At 43.2% G+C, this 23,257-nt stretch overlaps 1 protein-coding gene across 1 annotated transcript in view; it reads left to right on the forward strand.

Moving 5' to 3' along the window:
* The window catches only part of HDGFL3 (HDGF like 3), a 140,448-nt gene that overhangs the window by 89,037 nt on the left and 28,154 nt on the right, over positions 1-23,257 (forward strand). The window contains exons 4-6 of the mRNA XM_077263647.1: positions 141-152; positions 814-972; positions 15,484-15,627. Coding sequence (XP_077119762.1) covers positions 141-152; positions 814-972; positions 15,484-15,627 — 315 coding nt within the window. The remainder of the gene's footprint in view (positions 1-140; positions 153-813; positions 973-15,483; positions 15,628-23,257) is intronic.

Here is a 23,257-nt window from a genome sequence, read left to right on the forward strand (position 1 = left end):
ATTTTCTTACAATGCGCTGGTCTGATTTGTATGCTCATGTGAGAGAACCCTTAAGTTTACTTGCAGTTGAAAAATAGCAAAATGGTAAATCGTAAAAAGAAATCTAAGTTTATCAAGAATACTTATTTCTGTTTTCACAGATGCATCTGAAGGTGAGCACTACAAACTACTGAAATAATACAGGACTGTACAATGAAGAAAGGACCTTTTACTGTAATGGAAGTTCTTGCATTACGATTAAGTAGGTGCAAGTGGGAACATGCTCAGAAACAGGTCTGCCAGCAGCTCTTAGAGTGGAAATCCACTATCACTGCCTATTTCCAAATGACCCTTCGGACAGTTGAACATATCTTTACTACAGCTGCACCACATGGGCCTCTAGTGGCACAAAAGAACCATTCCTAGAAAATCATAGAACTCCTACAGTAATATAGGCTCAGTTCTTGAGAAATGGGGGTATCAGTCTAAGCATTGTACATATAATTCAGAGACAAATCTTAGTCATACAGTATTACAGGCACAGTCACATGAAAAAAAAACTTTTTTTTTTTTTATCTTGGGTCCTGTTGACCAAGAATGAATTTATCTGTGCATTGCAGATTCCTTTCAGATCTTTCGTCTTTCAACTCTCAGTATTTTAGATTTTCATAAGCTGAAATACAACAAGTTCTGCAAGTGTTGTACTCCTTATGTGAAAGCACTTTCAGCTAGTAAACTGGCCTTATTCTCCCCTTTACTATCACTTGACACCAAAGAATCCGTATTCTCCTGATATTATGCTTATTTATTGACTTTTTTTTTTTATTTGTCTAGGCAATTCAACAGCAGAGCTCTTCAGAAACTGAAGGAGAAGGAGGAAATGCTGCAGATGGCAGTAGTGAAGAAGAAGGGGATCAGGTGGAAGAGGATGGAAAAGGCAAAAGGAAGAATGAGAAAGCGGGCTCCAAGAGAAAGAAGTCATACGCTTCAAAGGTGAAATGATCTAAAGTGATAATGCTTTTCTATTTTTTACCCTTCACACTAATTGTTTAAACTTTTCTAACTTCAAATTGTTACTGCATGTGGTTAAGTATTACAGCCAATGTCTAATCCAGTGAGTTTAAGAAAATGTTGTTATTTTTGTGGGACCTACTGTAGAGAAAGACAGTAATATGCCACAGTTAAGGCTTGTTCACACCACCGTATTTTCAGACCGAGTGCAAGTATTTAAAAACAGATTACACTCTAACCAATGTACCGTATTTTTCGGATTATAACAAGTACTTTTATCCCCCAAATTTGGGGAGGAAATGGGGGTGCGTTTAATAATGCGGATATACCTTACCAGTACTGTTGCTGCAGACCACAGGCTGAGATGAGGGGGTGTTCGGCGCTACTGCGGATGCCCGGCGGTGCTGCAGGGGTGTCCAGCATTGCTGCTGTGGGTGTCTCCAGTGCTCAGCGAGATCTCATCTCCCGAGATCTTGTTGCTGAGATCTCCATCTGCGCATGCACCACCTCCCGACGCCCATTTTCCTGGAGTCCAGAGCACAGGAAACCATGGAACCTTCACAAAATGTCGGCAGAGGCCCCCGCAGCAGGGCCGGACACCCCTGCAGCAGCGCGCCGCACATCGGAACACTCCCTCATCCCAGCCTACGGCCTGCATTATTGTCCCACTTTTGCCTCCTACAGCAGCAACCCTTGGACCCCGCTTCACCACAGCCACCACCCCCAGTAAGCAAATAAGACGCATGGATTATAAGAAGCACCACTATTTTATTAAAAAAAAAAATTTTCCTATTTTTCTCCTCAAAATTTAGGGTGTGTCTTATAATCTGAAAAATAAGGTATTCAAAAGTTTTTACAGTAACCAACCCAGGGTGTGAAAAAAAAATAAATTTGCAGCATGCACGATTTCCCTACATTGGATGAGACTCACCCATTCAGGTCTATGGGTGCTCAAATAAAATCCGATGCCACAGTAGGCATCTGATTTTTATGGAGACTTTGCAGTTCTGTAATGTAGGAAACTGAAAATGGTCTTGTAAAATGATTAAAAGCTGCTTCTGTAAAAAAAAAAACATATGGCACATAGATAATAAGAGAGAAAAGATCGACCCACTTTTCTGGATGATTGCAGCACCTTCCTCCATCCAAAATATTTAAACACAAGTTGTAATGTAATGAAATAGGTAGAATTCCAAGGTGGTGAGAATACTTTTGTAAGACACTGTATATTAATTTGGCTTTTGAGGTGTTATCCTGTATTTTACAGGTAGGATCTATGGGTCACCACCGTCAAATGTTTCAATCTTATTTTTTATTGAATAAATTTGCTGTATATATTTTTTTATTATATTTGCAGATGCCTGCAGGTTTCTTTGTATGTGAATCTTTTCTTTTTGTATAGTAAATGGTATATATTTACATATAACATCACCCCTGGCCTATATTAACAGCTGTGACCATCCTCAGATTTTTTTCTCTACATGGACTGAAGCGTTGCAGTTTGCCTAACTAAAATCCTCAATTTTCATTTATTTATTACTTTGCTGTCATCCTTATTGTTTTATATTATTAGAGAGATATACAGTTGAAACTAGAAGTTTACATACACTATATAAAAAGACACATGTGCATGTTTTTCTCAATATCTGACATGAAATGAGAATAAACCTTTCCCGTTTTAGGTCAATCAGGATTACCATAATTATTAATATTTGACAAATGCCATAATAATGAAAGCGAGCTAATGTTGTAAAGGGAAGGTGCCACCAGTTTTCTTGTAGTTTTTTTTGTGAAATTAAGCTTAAAATAGTAATTACAATGTATTAATGCAATGTTTGCACTGTTTGCAAACATTTCTATATGAAAAATATATATTTTCTTACAAATATATATATTTACCACTAGGGGGAGCATTTTCCGTTTTAGACCTCAAGCAGCTATAGTGAGACTTACCAGCTTTACTTTTAGCTGGAAAATTGGGGCAGTAACTGCTGACATCACCATTTCCCTCCCCTTTTGTGTGGTCTAATATCCCTGGGGCAGAATGAAGAGTAGCATCACAGGGCAGCGCCATTTTGTGTGTGACTGCCCTGTGACCTGCTATCACCAGCAGTTACTGCATTAGAAGCACAGCTTGTTTACAGAGGAGCAGAAGACAGTGGACTCAGCAGCATTGTGGACCTGAGAAAGAGTGAAGACATCTGGTGTGTATGGAACAGCATTATAGCATTATTTGAGCGGAGCTATCTGTGACTCATCCCTCAGTAAGATAAGAAAGAGTTCCAGGTCTGCAGTGAATGGCCAGGCATTGTGGAGGAGGGGGGGAGAGAATCATGTAATCTGGCTGAGAGAAACTAGTGGGAGAGAGAGACATGTAGTATGATGAATGAGACACATATGGAGCGTGATGGAGAGAGAGATACACATGGATTAGCAGGGGTGAGACACTTGGAGTGTGGGGAGAGAGACGTGTAGTATGATGAGTGAGACACATATGGAGCGTGATGGGGAGAGAGATACACATGGAATAGCAGGGGTGAGGCACTTGGAGTGTGATGGGGAGAAAGACACGTAGTGTGATGAGTGAGACACATGAAGCATGATGGGGAGAGATACACATGGAATAGCATGGATGAGACACTTGGAGTGTGATGGGGAGAGAGACATGTATGATAAGTGAGACACATATGGAGCGTGATGGGGAGAAAGATACACATGGAATAGCAGGGGTGAAACACTTGGAGTATGATGGAGAAAGACATGTATGATTAGTGAGACACATAGAGCCTAATGGGGAGAGAGATACACATGGAATAGCAGGGTTGAGACACTTGGAGTGTGGGGAGAGAGACATGTAGTATGATGAATGAGACATGAGACACATGGAGCGTGATGGAGAGAGATACACATGGAATAGCAGGGGTGAGACACTTGGAGTGTGATGGGTAGAGAGACATGTAGTATGATGAGTGAGACATGTGTATCTCTCTCCCCATCACGCTACATGTCTCACTCATCATACTACATGTCTCTCTCCCATCACACTCCAAGTGTCTCACCCCTGCTATTCCATGTGTATCTCTCTCCCCATCACGCTTCATCGAATATCAGGGGAGAGAGATGGACATGGAAAAGCAGGCTTGAGACACTTGTGCTATGTGCACACGTTGTGGATTTTGATGCGTTTCCCCAGCATTTTTGGATTTGCGGAATTGCATCAAATTCGCAGTGTAGTGCACAACCAATGTTAGTCTATGGGAAATTTAGAATTGGTGTGCACATGCTGCGGATTTGCAGCGTTTTATTTTCCGCAGCATGTCAATTCTTTTTGCGAATCTGCAGCGTTTCTGCACCCATTGAGTTGGGCAAATCCGCAGCAAAACCACAGGTTTAAAAATCTGTGGCTTTGCTGCGGAGTTGCGTGCGAGAAACGCTGCAGATAGGGAGGAGGAAGAGTGTGGGTGGAGACTATGTGCGGGCGGAGACTGTGTGTGAGCAGTGAATATGTGCGTGTCTCTGTGCGGGTGTCTGTGTATCTGCGTGTTTGTGTGTGTGCGGGAACAGGTATACTGTAGTTTTTTTTTTTTTTTTACAGGAGATCGAGGGCGTTGCATAGATCAGCTGAATAATAAAGATGGGAAACTGTGTAGTGTTTTATTTCATTAAAATACTTTATTCTAGCTGTGTGTTTATTTAACCCCTTAACAACTATAGGATTAGTAATGGATAGATGTCTTATTGATGCCTCTCTATTACTAAGCCGGCTTGATGTCACCTTACAATACAAAGGTGACATCAACCCCACAAACATTTCCCCATATGACACCACTACAGGGCAGTGGGAGGAGAGAGGCTAAGTGTCTCAATTGGCGCATCTTATAGATGCGCCATTTCTGGGGCGGCTGTGAGCTGGTGTTTGTATTCGGTGGGGAGGGGGGCAATGTCCACGGCACCTTCTTAGGCTGTTAACATCAGCCCGAAGCTGTCTGCATAGCCTTTTCTGGTTATTATAGGGGGGACCCATATAGTTTTTTGGGGGGTCAACCTATTATTACCCCTTCACTCCGAAGCCTGTTTTCAACTTCCTGACCAGGCCATTTTTTTCAATTCTGACCACTGTCCCTTTATGAGGTCATAACTCTGAAACGCTTCAACAGATCCTGGTGATTCTGAGATTGTTTTCTCGTGACATATTGTACTTTATGATAGTGGTAAAATTTCTTCGATATGACTTGCGTTTATTTGTGAAAAAAAACGGAAATTTGGCGAAAAACTTTTAGTTTTTATGCCCTTAGAGGGTCATATCATACAAAATAGTTAAGAAATAACATTACCCACATGTCTGCTTTACATTAGCACAGTTTTGGAAACATAATTTTTCTGGTTAGGAAGTTATAAAAGTTAAAAGTTGACCAGTGATTTCTCATTTTTCTTTATTTTTACAAAATTTGCAAAACCATTTTTTTTAGGGACCACCTCACACTTGAAGTGACTTTGAGGGGCCTATATGACAGAAAATGCCCAAAAGTGACACCATTCTAAAAACTGCACCCCTCAGGGTACTCAAAACTACAGCTACAACTTTCAGGTGCTTCACAGGAATTTTTGGAATGTTTAAAAAAATTGAACATTTAACTTTTTTTCACAACATTTTTACTTCAGATCCAGTTTGTTTTATTTTACCAAGGGTAACAGGAGAAATTGGACCACAAAAGTCGTTGTACAATTTGAGCACATGGCAGAGCTCGGAAGGGAAGGAGCGCCATTTGAATTTTCAATGCAAAATTGGCTGGAATTGAGATCGGACACCATGTCGCGTTTGGAGAGCCCCTGTTGTGCCTAAACAGTGGAAACCCCCCACAAGTGACACCATTTTGGAAAGTAGACCCCCTAAGGAACTAACCTAGATTTGTGGTGAGCACTTTGAACCCCCAAGTTCTTCACAGAAGTTTATAATGTAGAGCCGTAAAAAAATATATATTTTTTTTTTCACAAAAGTGATCTTTTCACCCCAAATTTTTTATTTTCCCAAGGGTAACAGGACAAATTGGACCCCAAAAGTTGTTGATCAATTTGTCCTGAGTACGCTAATACCCCAAATATGGAGGTAAACCACTGTTTGGGCGCATGGCAGAGCTCAGAAAGGAAGGAGCTCCGTTTGACTTTTCAATGCAAAATTGGCTGGAAATGAGATCGGACACCATGTCGCGTTTGGAGAGCCCCTGATGTGCCTAAACAGTGGAAACCCCCCACAAGTGACACCATTTTGGAAAGTAGACCCCCTAAGGAACTAACCTAGATGTGTGGTGAGCACTTTGAACCCCCAAGTTCTTCACAGAAGTTTATAATGTAGAGCCATAAAAAAATATATTTTTTTTCACAAAAATGATCTTTTCACCCCAAATTTTTTATTTTCCCAAGGGTAAAATATTGGACAAATTGGACCCCAAAAATTGTTGATCAATTTGTCCTGAATACGCTAATACCCTATATATGGAGGTAAACCACTGTTTGGGCACATGGCAGAGCTCGGAAGGGAAGGAGCGCTGTTTTGGAATGCAGACTTTGATGGAATGGTCTGCGGGCGTCACATTGCATTTGCAGAGCCCCTGATGTACCTAAGCTGTAGAAACTCCCACAAGTGACCCCATATTGGAAACTAGACCCCCCCAAGGAACTTATCTAGATGTGTTGTGAGAACATTGAACCCCCAAGTGTTTCGCTAAAGTTTATAATGCAGAGCCGTGAAAATAAAAAATATTTTTTTTCCACTAAAATTATATTTTAGCCCCCAAATTTTTATTTTCACAAGGGTAACAGGAGAAATTGGACTCCTAAAGTTGTTGTCCAATTTGTCCTGAGTACGCTTTTACCCCATATGTGGTGGGGAACCACTGTTTGGGCACAGGGCAGAGCTCGGAAGGGAAGGAGCACCATTTTACTTTTTCAACGCAGAATTGGCTGGAATTGAGATCGGACGCCATGTCGCATTTGGAGAAAACAGTGGAAACCCCCTCAATTCTAACTCCAACCCTAACCCCATGCACCCCTAAGCCTAATCTCAACCATAACCCTAACCACACCCCTAACCCGAACACACCCCTAACCCTAATCCTAACCATAACCCTGACCACACTCCTAACCCCAGCAGACCCCTAACCCAAATACCAGCACTAATCTCAACCATAACCCTAACCACACCCCTAACCCTGACACACCCCTAATCCCAACCCTAACCCCAACCGTAAACATAATCCAAACCCTAACTTTAGCCCCAACCCTAACTTTAGCCCCAACCCTAACTTTAGCCCCAACCCTAACGTTAGCCCCAACCCTAACGTTCGCTCCAACCCTAACCCTAATGGGAAAATAGAAATAAATACATTTATTTATTTTATTATTTTTCCCTAACTAAGGGGGTGATAAAGGGGGGTTTGATTAACTATTTATAGCGGGTTTTTGTTTGGCAGCTGTCACACGCTAAGAGACGCTTTTTATTGCAAAAAATAGTTTTTTTGCATCACCACATTTTGAGAGCTATGATTTATCCTTATTTTGGCCCACATAGTCATGTGAGGTCTTGTTTTTTGCAGGACGAGTTGACGTTTTTAATGGTACCATTTTCGGGCACATGACATTTTTTTGATCGCTTTTTATTCCGATTTTTGGGAGGCAGAATGAACAAAAACCAGCAATTCCTGAATTTCTTTAAGGGGGGGCGTTTATACCGTTCCACGTTTGGTAAAATTGATAAAGCAGGTTTATTCTTCGCGTTAGTACGATTATAGCGATACCTCATTTATATCATTTTTTTAATGTTTTGGCGCTTTTACACAATGAAAACTTTTATATAAAAAATAATTGTTTTTGCATCGCTTTATTCTGAGAGCTATAACTTTTTTATTTTTCTGCTGATGACGCTGTATGGCGGCTTTTTTTTGCGGGACAAGATAACGTTTTCAGCAGTACCATGTTTGTTTATAGCCGTCTTTTTGATCACATTTTATTACACTTTTTGTTCGGCAGCATGATGATAAAGCATTTTTTTTGCCTCGTTTTTTTTTTTTTTTTTTGCGGTGTTCACTGAAGGGGTAGTTTTATAGAGCGGGTCGTTACGGATGCGGCGATACCAAATATGTGTACTTTTATTTGTTATTTTTATTTACATAAATAAATGGATTTATTGGAAAATATTAATTAATTTTTTTTTTCTTTTTTGGGGGATTTTTTTTCTTTTATTGCTTTATAACATTGTCCCAGGGTGGGACATCACTATGTTACATCAGATCGCTCATCTGACAGGCAATGCAGGAGCCATTTTTGATCCGGGGACTCCTTCTAGAACACCGGAACAGCGCGATCACATCGGGTTGTTCCAGTGGGAGAGCGCAGGGAGCCCCCGTCCCTGCGCGATGCCTCTCTATGTTGCTGTCACACTGACAGCGGCATCAGAGAGGTTAAATGTCCACGATCGGCGCTAGCATTGCTGCGGAATGTCAGCTGTCACCCGCACGCGATCGCCGCGGTGCTCACTGTGAGACCGCGCAATCGTGCCGCCGTACTAGTACTGCGGTTTGTGGGAACTCAGTTCCGGCAGAGCAGTACTAGTACGGCACATGTCGGGAAGGGGTTAGTAGCCAGTAAAGGCTAAATATACAGCTGTGGGCTGATATTCATAGCCTGGGAAGATCCATGGGTATTAACCCCTTCCTAGGCTAAACATCATATAGCTCTCACATAATACCGCCATATAGATCACACATAATGCCGCCATATAGTTCTCACATAATACCGTCATATAGATCACACACAATACCACCTGTAGATCACACATAAAACTAAACTATAATTCTCACATAATACTGCCACATAGATCACACATAATCACACAATATAGTTCTCATATAATAGGCATATAGTTTTTACATTATTCCACCATACTGATCAAACATAATACCACCATACAGATCACATATAATACCGTCATATAGATCACACATAATGCCATAATACAGATCACACATACTTGGTGGCATCAAGTGTGGTCTATATGGCAGTACTATGGAAAAAATATATATGGCGGCATCATGTGTGATCTATATGACAGTATTATGTAATAAATATACACTCACCGGCCACTTTATTAGGTACACCATGCTAGTAACGGGTTGGACCCCCTTTTGCCTTCAGAACTGCCTCAATTCTTCGTGGCATAGATTCAACAAGGTGCGGGAAGCATTCCTCAGAGATTTTGGTCCATATTGACATGATGGCATCACACAGTTGCCGCAGATTTTTCGGCTGCACATCCCAAAGATGCTCCATACAAGGCAGGATGGATCCATGCTTTCATGTTGTTTACGCCAAATTCTGACCCTACCATCCGAATGTCGCAGCAGAAATCGAGACTCATCAGACCAAGCAACGTTTTTCCAATCTTCTACTGTCCAATTTCGATGAGCTTGTACAAATTGTAGCCTCAGTTTCCTGTTCTTAGCTGAAAGGAGTGGTACCCGGTGTGGTCTTCTGCTGCTGTAGCCCATCTGCCTCAAAGTTCGACGCACTGTGCGTTCAGAGATGCTCTTAGGCCTACCTTGGTTGTAACGGGTGGCGATTTGAGTCACTGTTGCCTTTCTATCAGCTCGAACCAGTCTGCCCATTCTCCTCTGACCTCTGGCATCAACAAGGCATTTCCGCCCACAGAACTGCCGCTCACTGGATTTTTTTTCTTTTTCGGACCATTCTCTGTAAACCCTAGAGATGGTTGTGCGTGAAAATCCCAGTAGATCAGCAGTTTCTGAAATACTCAGACCAGCCCTTCTGGCACCAACAACCATGCCATGTTCAAAGGCACTCAAATCACCTTTCTTCCCCATACTGATGCTCGGTTTGAACTGCAGGAGATTGTCTTGACCATGTCTACATGCCTAAATGCACTGAGTTGCCGCCATGTGATTGGCTGATTAGAAATTAAGTGTTAACAAGAAGTTGGACAGGTGTACCTAATAAAGTGGCCGGTGAGTGTATATGGTGGTATAATGTGTGCTCTTTATGGGAGTATTATGTGATAGATATGGCGGTATTGTGTGTGATCCATATGGCAGTGTGCTGGTCTATGAGGGGGTCACAGAGAGAGATATATGGTGGAGGGAGCAGGATGGCAGGAGCACAGAAGAGCAGTGTGCTGGTCTATGGGGGGAGTGTGCTCAAGCTGACACAACGCTCACAACTGTATACTTAGCCTTTACTGGCTATTAAAATGGGGGACCCCAAACAAAAAAAATGACGTGGCGTCCCCTTATAATTAATAACCAGCAAAGGCTATGCAGACAGCTGCGGGATGATATTAATAGCCTAGGAAGGGACCATGGATATTGCCCCCCCAGGCTAAAAGCATCAGCTCTCAGCCGCCCCAGAAATGGCGCATCTATTAGATGCGCCTTTTCTGGCTCTTAGTCCGGCTCTTCCCACTTTCCCTGTAGCGGTGGCAAGTGGGGTTCATATTTGTGGGGTTGTTGTCACCTTTGTATTGTCCGGTGACATCAAGTCCACGGCTTAGTAATGGAGAGGCGTCTATAAGACACCTATCCATTACTAATCCTATAGTTGCATTGTAAATAAAGACACAGCCAGAATAAAGTCCTTTCTTATTCTTAATTAAGCCATACTTAACACATAATCCCCGACTCCCTCGTCTCCTGCAACAAAAATAAAATAATAAACCACAGATATTCCTCACCTGTCCGCTGAGAAGATAATCCATAATGTCCCACGATGATCCTGATCACTTTGAGAGCAGTCACATCAATGATATGACTGCTCTCAAAGACAGCAGGCGATACACTGAGAGGAGGTGATCGCCCCCTGCAGTGGATCACTGTGCCGTCGGGAGTATGTTTTTTTATTTTTATGTGAATGTGTCAGACATAGCCTGATGGGAGCAGTACTCTCATCGGTCCGCACCTGCTCTTTTACCGCAGGTCATCGCTACAGGTCACAGTCAGCTGCGGAATCACACTGACATCTGCCAGCATGATCCCACAGCGTTGTAACCGACAGTACTGGAGGTAGCATTTCCGCGGGTGACAGTCACAGCTGTGGGGTGACGCTGACATGTGACAGCATGACCCCCGCAGCTCCTGTTATCGCACGCACTGAGCTGTGTGCAATGGGGAAAGACATGCGGGGGAGAGGAGTGCATAGGAGGGAGAGCGACCCATGGAGAGTGAGACATGCAGGGGGGAGAGGAGTGCATAGGAGGGAGAGCGACCCATGGGGAGAGAGACATGCAGGGGGGAGAGGAGTGCATAGGAGGGAGAGCGACCCATGGGGAGAGAGACATGCAGGCGAAGAGGAGTGCATAGGAGCGAGTGACCAGGCACAGGGGGATAGAGCACACATGGGGAGAGAGACTAGTGATGGGGGATAGAGAGCACACATGGGAAGAGAGACCAGGCACAGAGGGGATAGAGAGCACACATGGGGAGAGAGACCAGGCACAGGAGGATGAGCAAAAACATGAGGAGAGAGACTACGCACAAGGTGATGGAGAGAACACATGGGGAGAGACAGTCAACTCCAGACCTCCAGGGTCACAGAGGGAGATATATGGGGGAAGGAGCAGGGTGACTGGAGCACAGAGTATTTCAGGAGAGCAGTGTGCTTGTGTGTGGGGCGTCACAGAGGAAGATATATGGGGGAAGGAGCAGGGTGACCGCAGCACAGAGTATTTCAGGAGAGCAGTGTGCTGAACTATGGGAGATCACAGAGGAGATATATGGTGGAAGGATATATGATCCCTGTTGTGTTACTTCTCTCCCGTTTTGTGAATAACATTCTTGTCATCCCCCACCTTTTAATCACTGTCCTGTCAGCTGTCCTGCTCTTTCTCTTGTGTTCCAGGTGTCAACTCCCTCTCTCTGCAGGCTGTGAGTGCAGCTTACCAGAGATAGGAGATCATTGGGACTGTATGTGAGTGGGGAGGCGGAGACAGAGCAGGAGAAGGACACAGGAGAGCAGGGCAGCGTGTGAGGAGCAGAGGATGTCTGCTCACGACGCACAGCGCAGTTCCTGGAGTAACACGACAGAGGAGCACAGACGTAAGTCATCCGCACTTACCACTCTCCATCGTCCGGCTCCAGTAAGCACTTCTCTCCTTTGCTGTCCACCTCCGCATCTACAGCCTGTCCTGACAACACAGGACATGTTACGCCAGAAGTGAATAATACAGCTTCTGGCATACAGATCCTGTGATTGAGGGTAAGTGGAGCTCAGCGGATAGCACTGGGCTATAATAAAATGGCGGCCCGTCACACCTACAGTAGTGAATTGTGCAGCCTACAGGGGCGTGCCCAGTTCACTGCTAATGCAGCTGCAATGTTAGAGATAGGGTCGGCGACTGTCTGTTATCTCCTATGACCATTTGCTGTATTATGACACTGATAGTGTCGTGCTGCTACTGTGAAAGCAAGATGTCAGCCCCCAGTGCCTTCTTTAAACTCCTATAACACACAAAATATGTTTCACATGCATTCAAAACTTGGTTACACCAGCATGTTATGCTACATTACATTGATTTATTAATGATCTACAAATGCGGTACCTGCCCTTTAAGGCATTTTTATTGCTTATTGCAAAGTCAAAAGCTTACGTACATTTCATTAGCATTTGGTACCATTGCCCTTAAACTGAATGACTTGGGTCAACCATTTGGATATCCTTCCACAAGCTTCTCACAATAGTTAGTCGGAATTTGGGCCCATTCCTCCTGCCAAGACTGGTGTAACTGATCCTGGTTTGTAGGTCCCCTTGCTCGCACCAGCGTTTCATTTTTGCCCATTAATTTTCAATAGGATTGAGATAAGCGCTTTGTGATGGCCACTCCAAAACATTGACTTTGTTATCCTTAAGCCACTTTGTTACCATTTTGACAGTATGCTGTGGGTCATTGTCCATTTGGAAGACCCATGTCTGCCCAAGCTTTAACTTCCTGGCTACTGTCTTGAGATGTTGCTTCAGTATTGCCACACAATCTTCTTTTCTCATTCTGCCATCTATTTTGTGAAGTTCACCAGTACCTCCTGCTGCAAAACAACTTTTTTCATGTTTCTTTTGGAGTAATGTTTCCTTCCTGGCAGAGTGGCCTTTCAGCCCATGTTGATAAAGTTCTCTTTTCACTGTGGATATTGACACAATCTTACCAGCTCCGCCATCACCTTTACAAAGTCTTTTGCTTTTGTCCTTGGATTGATATGCATGTCGGACCAAAGCACGTTTATCTGTGGGACACAGAACCCATCTCCTGAGCGATATGATGGCTGCACATTCCCATCTTGTGTGTACTTGCATATATTTGCTTGTACAAATGAATGAGGCACCTTCAAGTATATTGAAATTGTATGTGGAAGGAAAAAATGAACATTTACTTTTTTTCACAAAAAAAATACTTTAGACCCAAACTTTATTTTCACAAGGGTATCAGGAGAAAATGGACCACAAAATTTGTTGTGCAATTTCTACAGAGTACGCTGATACCCCGTATGTGGGGGAAAGCCACTGTTTGGGCGCATGCCAGGGCTCAGAAAGGATGGAGCACCGTTTGACCTTTTTGAACGCAAAATTGTCTGGAATCAATGATGGGTGCCATGTCGCGTTTGGAGACCCCCTGATGTACCTAAAACTATGGAAACCCCCCAATTCTAACTCAAACCCTAACACAGTCCTACCCCTAATCAGAACCCCAACACCACCCTAACCCCAACACAACCGTATCCCCAACACAACGCTAACCCCAACACCACAACCCTAGCTCTAATCCCTACCTCTATCCCCTAGCCCCAACCCTAACCCTAACTTGCAAAGAATGGAAAAAATTACATTTTTTTATTTACTTTTATCTAAAAAGGGGGGGGGGGGGGGGGGGTTGATTTACTATTTTTTTTATTTTGATCACTGTGATAGGGTCTATCACAATGGTAATAAATGAACCAATAGGAAAAATATCCTATTGTTGCCGGGTACTGGCTGTTAGCACCACTCTGGATCCCTGCTCTGGCAGACAGGGCCTCCAGCGTGTTACTTCAGTGACCCGCGCTGCTGTAGGTTCTCCCCTTTCTCATGCTTCGCATGCTTCCAGCAGCCGGGACTCTAGCCATGTCCTTAGAGCACACGTGCGCGTGCTCCTGCCCTCTTAGGAGGCCAGCACGTGCCCTTCCTATTTCTTCCCCAGCCAATGACTGTGGGGCAGTATGTGTATATTGCTTCCTTCCCACTGGGGCGGTGCCTGAGCAACCTTCCTGTTCTGCAGTCTAAGTTGCATAAGGTTGCGTACCAGTTCCTGCTGCACTCTTGTGCAGATATTGCCTGGTGCACTCTGGTGCAGATCCTTCCTTCTGCACTCTGATACCAACTCTGCCTGCTGCACCATCCATTTTTTCCTACTGGGTCCAGCTGCTGCGCATGTCTGTGTGGTAATTTCCGGAAGAAGAAGCCATAGGCTTTGAAACGCGTTGAATAAACCACCGGAGTGTATTACAACTATATGTGGATTCGTTTTGTCACAGCAGCGCGGATATCATCCACACACATTTATTATAATGCCTGTGCACTGCAGTACTTTGCTCTGCCCTCAACAGGGCAGATATAGTACGCCTGCGCCGGAGCCACGGCAAGAGGCAAAGAAGAGGACGTCATCATATGAAAATGGGAGGCGCCGGACCCGGACCTGCGACGCCCATCGGACCGGACCGCAGAGGGGACCGCCCCTGGGTGAGTATAGTCTAACTTGTTTTTCTTCTCTTTCAGGTTACATCGGGGGCTTATCTACAACATTACAGAACGCTGTAGATAAGCCCTTGATGCCGGTGGCCTTAGCTTATAGTCGAATTTTGAGGTGACAGATTCCCTTTAATATGAAGGTGAAGTGCTTCTCATTAGTGCAGCAGTAGAAGAAATCAGACGTTGCGGTCTTCTGGCTCCTCTCTCTCATGGTAACCCGTGATATTTGATAATTGCTTCCAATTTTTGTTTTCAATGCATTCTGCAACATATGACGTGAATATTTACACTAAAAAGGTAACCAAATTGAAGGCTTGGGCTTTATTCACATTCTTATTGTGGTTTCTAACAAATTTTGTGACTTAGGATCTTTTTTCCATCGAAGATGTTAACAGAGGCTAACATTGCATTATGTATGCCTGTTCTGCATAATGACATACTTCTTAGTAGTGTGTGTATTTTTATAGGCAGCATGGTGGCTCAGTGGTTAGTACCAGTAGTTTTGCAGTTAAATCCCACAAAGGACAACATCTGTGAGGAGTTTATGTTTTCTCCCCATGTTTGCGTGGGTATCCACCAGTTTCTTCAATTCCCCAAAGACATACTGATAGGGAATTTAGATTGTTAGATGGTGTCTGTAAAATGCAGTGGAAATTAATGGTTTTATATAAGCAAATAAAATAAATAAATATTTTCCCATTTTTGTAAAATTTTCAGAAACCATCAAAGCTTTCTCGGAAATCTTCAGGAGACGAGGGAGAAAAAGACAGCAAAGATGAAGAAAATAAGAGTGGTTCAGAGGCTGGTGATGCAGATAACGACACAAGAAATGCGTCAGAGGTGCAGAAAAGCAATGCGGGGGTAGGACTGCATCTGTTTTTTGGTACAGCTGCATATTATGGCAGAGTTCAGAAGTGGTTGCAGACACATGTTGCAATTGTAAGCACATGGTAACGGTTGGTGCATTGTTTTATACTAGTTAACGCCTTTACAAATCTAGACGTAATCATATGTCATTCACTGAGCTCTCGTTATGCGCAGCTGATGCTAGCAATACTAAATAGCTGGCATTTGTCTAAGACCGGGATCACACATGCGAGAAATACGGCCGAGTCTCGCAAGTTAATACCTGACATTGCCGCCGTCACTCAGGAGCGGAGCGTGCAGCTCCATGTATTGCTATGCGGCCGCACACTCTGCTCCTGAGTGACGGCGGCAATGCCGGGTATTAACATGCAAGACTCGGCCGTGTTTCTCGCATGTGTGATCCCAGCCTAACAGCCAAATTCTGACTGTGGTTGTAAACTATTTAGATGCTCCCTTCAATCTCTGACAGCAGAGTTTAAATAACATCTGGTACTCACGCTAGCTCCCATTGACCCCCAAAAAACTGGGAAAACTTATTGACTTGAGTATAAGCCTGGTATGCATTGTCCCCTCATCCCCATCCTGATATGCATGGCTCCTCATCCCTATTCTGGTATTTATGGCTCCTCATCCCTATCCTGGTATGCATGGCTCCATCCCTATCCTTGTATCATGGCTCCATCCCTATCCTTGAAAGCATGACTCCTCATCCCTATCCTGGTATGCATTGTCCCCTCATCCCTATCCTGGTATGCATGGCTCCTCATCCCTTTCCTTGTCTGCATGACTCCTCTCCCTATCCTTGTGAGCATGGCTCCTTATCCCTATCCTTGTCTGCAGAGCTCCTCATCCCCATCCTTGTATGCATGGCTCCTCATCCCTATGCTTGTATGCATCGCTCCCCATCCCTATCCTGGTATAATTGGCCCCCCATCCCTATACTTGTATGCATGGCTCCATCACTATCCGTGTATGCATGACCCCATCCTTATCCTGGTATGATTGGCCCCCCATCAAAAAACATAAACAATTAACCATTATACTTAACTTCCTGCGCTCCCTCGCAGCGTCTTGTTCTGGTGCCAGCAGGGACGTCACGCGCTGCTCACAAGCAGAGCACCGCTGCCAAAATACTCACCGCTCTCCACACCGGAACTATTTGCATGGAGTGTAGTGAGTATTAAGTAGCGCACACAGTGTCAGCTGCCAGGCGGTCACATGTGCTGTTACTTAAGAGAAATTAATATTCACCTCTCTCCATGCCCATGGGAGTGGAGATAGGTGAATATTTATTTCTCTTAAGTAGTGGGCACATGTGACTTCCTGGCAGCTGCAGGAGCCGGCTGACACGGTGCGCACTATTACAGAGAAATTAATATTCACTGCCAGCGCACAGGAGTTAGCCACAGCAACGGGCTCCTGCCTCCTGTGACCCTCTGCTCCGCTGCTGCTGCTCCCCCGTGATCTTCTGGACACCTCACTCGAGTATAAGCCCGGGGGGGGGGGGGGGGGCGTTTTCAGCACCTGAAAAACTCGGCTTATACTCAAGTATATACGGTAACTTGAAAAATATTTACATAAAAACTTTTCTGAAACTGGTATTGACATTTCAAGAGAACAAAATTAATGACCAAACAAGTCCTATAAAGTCATGTAAGTTCTGTTATTTATAAGCAAATAATTAATAATAAAGCGTTGCCTCCTCCCCAAAGTCTTCATGCCATTTATGATTATATTTATTTAAAACAGGTAATCCCAGGGAAACGTAGATGGTTCAGTCACATCTATTTTAATTTCCGTATCTGTAGTGAACACCAAAGAGGATCTTCGTTTCCATTTACACAGATGAAGTGGGTGCAAAATGATTTCCTGGCTGGGACGTCTGTTTATTGTTAGCATAATGTTATTAATGATACATACCCTCATTTAGTTTTCAAGATATAGTGTATCCGTTCCCACCTCCAAAAAAAAAGATTATATAAATATATCACTCAAGGGATACAAGCTGATTAGAAATAACATACAAAAAAAGCAGACAGTAAAGTACCCAAACTGAATATGTGCTGAGAGCTTGATTCAACTCCTTCACCCCCCAAGCCTGTTCGCACCTTCATGACCAAGCCAAATTTTACAATTGTGACCACTATCACTTTATCAGGTAATAACTCTGTAATGCTTCAACAGAACCCACTGATTCTGAGAATGTTTTTTCGTGATATATTGTACTTCATGGTAGTGGTAAAATTTCTTCGATCACACAAAATAGTTACATAATATTTCCCACATGTCTACTGTACTCCGCACAATTTTTGAAACAATTTTTTTTGTTAGGAAGTTATAAGGGTTAAAAGTTGACCAGCGGTTTCTCATTTTTCCATCTAAATTTACAAAACCATTTTTTTAGGGACCACGTCACATTTGAAGTGACTTTGAGGGGTCTATGTGACAGAAAATACCCCAAAGTGACACCATTTTAAAAACTGTACCCCTTCATGTGCTCAATACCACATTCAAGAAGTTGATTTAGGGTAAGTTCACACAGGGCGTTTTTGCTGTGTTTTTTTATGCTAATTAGCTGCTTTTTACAGTACCAGCAAAGCCTATGAGATTTCAGAAATCTCATGCACACGCATTGTTTTTTTGTGTGATCAGTATTTTTTGCTTTGCTGTGTTTTTTGGACATAGAGCATGTCACTACTTTCAGCGTTTTTGCTAAGTTTTTTCAGAATTTTTTCACCCATCGACTTGAATGGGTGTTGAAAAAAACGCAGCAAAAATGCAGCAAAAACACGGGTATCATTATTTGCTGCGTTTTTGCTGATGAAAATTCAAGGACATTAGCATGGACAAAGAGAAGAAAAACGCACCAAAAAAAGCACCAAATACGCAACAAAAAACGCAACTAAACCTGCGTTTTTGACGCAGATTATTTCCTGCCAAGAAGATCAGATTTTGCCGCAGAAAAAAAAGCAGCAAAAACGCCCTGTGTGAACTTACCCTAACCCTTCAGGTGCTTCACTGGAAGTTTTGGAATGTGGAAGGAAAAAATGAACATTTAATTTATTTTTCACAAAAATTCATTTTAGACCCCAATATTTTTTATTTTCACAGGAAAAAATGGACCCCAAAATTTGTTGTGCAATTTCTCCTAAGCATGCCGATACCCCTTATGTGGGGGAAAACCACTGTTTGGGTGCAGGGTTCGGAAGGGAAGGAGCACCATTTGACTTTTTGAAAGCAAAGTCTGCTGGAATAATTAGTGGATGCCATGTCACGTTTGGAGAGCCCCTGATGTACCTAAACATTGAAAATCCTCCACAAGTGACACAATTTTGGAAACTAGACTCCTCAGGGATCTTATCTAGGAGTGAGGTACCAGAACAGCAGAACCACCCCCCCCCCCCCCCATATACTGTATGAACTCATTTTACCTACTACACTCCCCAATGAATTCATCTAGGGGTGCAGTGATCATATTGACACCATCTGTGCCTCACAGATTTTAATACTACTGGGCGGTGAAGAAAGAGTAGTTAAATTTTTACCACTAAAATATTGTTTTAGCCCCAAGTTTTTAATTTTTCTAAGGGCCAATAGGAAAAAATGGACCTGGGTGTACCATGTTATGGTCAGGGGCTGACTGGCCCAGGTGGCAAAGAGGCAAATGCCCCCCGGGCCGCTCCCCCAGCAGCTGTTCAGGGCCGGCTGCCTGGTGGTGGCTACAGCCACACAGCAAATTGTGCGCAGCCATGTCTGCTGTACTGTGACGCGGCTGGCAGCAGACACAGCTGCATCACAGTTAGCGCACACGTCTGCGCTGGGGCCAGGAGCTATGCTTGGCTGTCACCTTGACGGCTGCGCAGCTACTGCTCCCTTCATGTTCTCTATACTTCCAGGTTAGGTGTTGGGCATGCGCGATGGCGTCCTCACGCACACGCCGACATGACCCGGATGCTAGAAGCAGAGAGGCACTGCAGGGGAGCGACTGGTGAGGTAAGTATGACAAACTTTTTTGTTTTCTTTATAAAATAAATTTAATGGTGGGTAACTGCAAGTTATGAAGTGGGGGGTGTAAGGAGGCTGCACATGATGAAGTGGGAGAAGGGGACTGCAGGATTGCACATGATGAATTGTGTCTGATGTGGGACTGCTCATGATGAAATGGAAGGGGGATAGGGGGCTGCAAATGATGAAGGGGCACTGCAGATGAAGTGAGAGGGTGATAGGGGACTGCAATGAATGAAGGGGACTTCACATTAAAGTGGGGGGACTGCAAAATGATAAATTCAGTGTGAGGGACAGGGGACAGCAATTTAATTGAAGGTGGGGGTGGGGAGAGCAAATGATCAATTGAAGAGGGGGTGGGGAGAGCAAATGATGATCTAGGGGAAGAACAAATAATGAATTTTAAGGGTGGGGGAGTAAATGATGTATTGAATGTGGGGTAGAGCAGTTGATAATGAATAGAGGGTGAGAAAGACATGACAATGAATTGGGGCGGGAGGGGCATGTAACTATAATGAATCGGGGTTAGGGTTAGAGTGGTAGGTACATAGTGGGGGGCGTTAAGGATGAAGTGACTGGTAATGAATTGGGGGAAAGAGTACAGGTGCTAATTAATTTATATATTAAATGAGGAAAGTGGCTATTTAAAGTTAGTGGGTGCACAGTGGTGGATTATAATTTATATTTGGAATGGTCGGTTAATAATAATAATTATGATTATTTTATTTCTATAGTGCCAACACTTTACATTTTAGAGGGGACTTGTACAGACAATGGACATTAAGCATAACAATAAACACATAGATCAACAGATACCAAAAGGAATGAGGGCCCTGCTCGCAAGCTTACAATCTATGAGGTTGCATAATAACCAATTATATATTGTTTGTGGGTGCACCTCTGTATTCAGATGTCTAGTATACACCATGTTCCAAATTATTATGCAAATTGGATATAAGTGTCATAAAGATTTAATTGTTTTGTTTTTCAAATAAACTCGTGGATGGTATTGTGTCTCAGGGCTCAGTGGATCACTGAAATCAATCTTAAACACATGTGATCATAGTTTTCCAGGTGATTCTAATTAAAGAAAAACTACTTAAAAATGATGTTCCACATTATAAAGCAGACCACAGGTTTCAAGCAATATGGGAAATAAAAAGGATCTCTCTGTTGCTGAAAAGCATTAAATAGTGCAATGCCTTGGTCAAAGTATGAAAACATTAGATATTTCATGAAAACTTAAGAGTGATCATCATACTGTGAAGACATTTGTGACTGAAACAGAGCACAGACAGAGTTCATGCAGATAAAGGCATAATGAGGAAGGTTTTCTGCCAGACAAATTAATTGGATAAAGAGAGCAGCTGCCAAAATACCATTACAAAGCAGCAAACAATTATTTGAAGCTGCTGGTGCCTCTGGAGTCCCTCGAACCTCAAGGTGTAGGATCCTTCAAAGGCTTGCTGTGGTGCATAAACCTACTATTCGGCCACCCCTAAACAGTGTTCACAAGCAGAAACGGTTGCAGTGGGCCCAGACACACATGAAGATTGATTTCCAAACAGTCTTGTTTACTGATGAGTGTCGAGCAACCCTGGGTGGTCCAGATGGATGGAGTAGTGGATGGCCACCATGTCCCAACAAGGCTGCAACGTCAGCAAGGAGATGGAGGAGAATTGTTTTGGGCTGGAATCATGGGGAAACAGCTGGAAGGGCCCTTTAAGGTACCTGAAGGTGTGAAAATGACCTCTGCAAAGTATATAGAATTTCTGACTGACAACTTTCTTCCATAGTATAAAAAGCAGAAACGTGCCTTCAGGAGCAAAATCATCTTCATGCTGACAATGCACCATTTCGTGCTGCAAAGAATACCTCTAAGTCATTGGCTGCTATGGGCATGAAAGGAGATAAACTCATGGTGTGGCCACCATCTTCCCCTGACCTCAACCCTATAGAGAACCTTTGGAGTATCATCAAGCAAAAGATCTATGAGGGTGGGAGGCAGTTCACATCAAAACAGCAGCTCTGGGAGGCGATTCTGACTTCATGCAAAGAAATACAAGCAGAAACTCTCCAAATACTCACAAGTTCAAAGGAGGCGAGCATTGTGAAGGTGATAACAAAGAAGGGTTCCTATGGTAACATGTGACTTGGCCTGTTAGGATGTTTTGGAGTTAAATATCTTTTTTGTTCAGTGAATGTGACCTCCTAATGCTGCAAATTCCACAAATGAGCATTTTCAGTTCTTTAAAACAGATCAAATGTTTAGAAATTCTACTGTGCCTAATAATTTGGAACAGTGCATTTTGAGTTTTTATTAATTTTGGAGATTATACTGTTATCATTGGGAGGTTTCTCCAATAAAACTTGATGTATACTCTAACGGGTGATGACTTTTATTAGACTGACTGTCATTTGCACCGACCATTTAGGAAAATCCGAGAAAAATATAATTTGCATAATAATTTGGAACATGGTGTAGAAGAAAGGGAAAAAATGGGGAATGTGGTCTGGAAGCCATGCTCTAGGTAACTGTGTTATTTTATGCAGAGACGAGTCCTGGCTGGAAGAAGTGATGGCAGTCTGTGCTGGATGAAAATGAAAAGCAAAGATGAAGGACTTCAGCTAGAGACATCACTAGTTAGTCAGTGTATTACCTGTACACTGACACTATACACTGTATACTATATACAAAGCTCCTGTGTATAATGTCACTGGCAGTGGTGATCACTGTATTACCTGTACACTGACACCTTATACAGATCTCCTGTGTATAATGTCACCAGTGATCACTGTAGTATCTTTACACTGACCGTAAATACAGAGTTCCTGTATACAATGGCACTTAGTGTTGTGCTTTTTTAAAATTAATGATCAGTATTGTAGTATACTAGTAGTAAAAGTTGTACACTCCCTGACAGAAGTAATGTCGCTTATCCATGTTATGTAAATAAAAGCTTATAACCTGATGTTAAATTCATCCATTGGTTGTATAAATTATTCTTTTGAAAGCTGAAACCTTCCAAAATGTGGTTTAGGTTAAGAAAATAAATTGACATCAATGCAGAAATATTGATCAGTTAATGGACACAGAATGGTCAGATTTTAGCAAGACAAAAGTTTTGTCGCCTGGTCATATAATGCACCCAATCCTAGTTTACATCCTCACCTGTGCTCAGTAAATGATCAGTTATTTAGTGTGTGTGTATAAAAAGAAACCCAGCACCCCAGACCTTCACTTGAACTGCAACTTGAGCTCTTGACAACATGCCAAAAATCCACCCTGCGACCAAAGCCTGGATTATCAAGAGGCTGAAGACCAGATCCACTGCAGAGGTGGCGGGCACCTTTAATGTGTCTCAGCGTCAAGTACAAAGAATTTAAAAAAAGATTTGAAGAGACTGGAGATGTGTTTGACTAGCCCAGGTCCAGCAGACCCCGCAAGACAACTGCTCAGGAGGAATGTTTGTTGGTTAGAAAATCCAAAGCAAGCCCCTCTTCCACAGCAGCAGAGCTCCAACAGGTCTGGTCACCTCAAGTCCCTGTGTCAACTAGTAAAAGTTATATTCACCGCACGTGACACGCCGATCGTTAGCAAGGCGCGGGAGCGCCGCTT

Source organism: Ranitomeya variabilis, chromosome 5 (assembly GCF_051348905.1).
Source record: "Ranitomeya variabilis isolate aRanVar5 chromosome 5, aRanVar5.hap1, whole genome shotgun sequence".
NCBI classification, from domain to species: Eukaryota; Metazoa; Chordata; class Amphibia; order Anura; family Dendrobatidae; genus Ranitomeya; species Ranitomeya variabilis.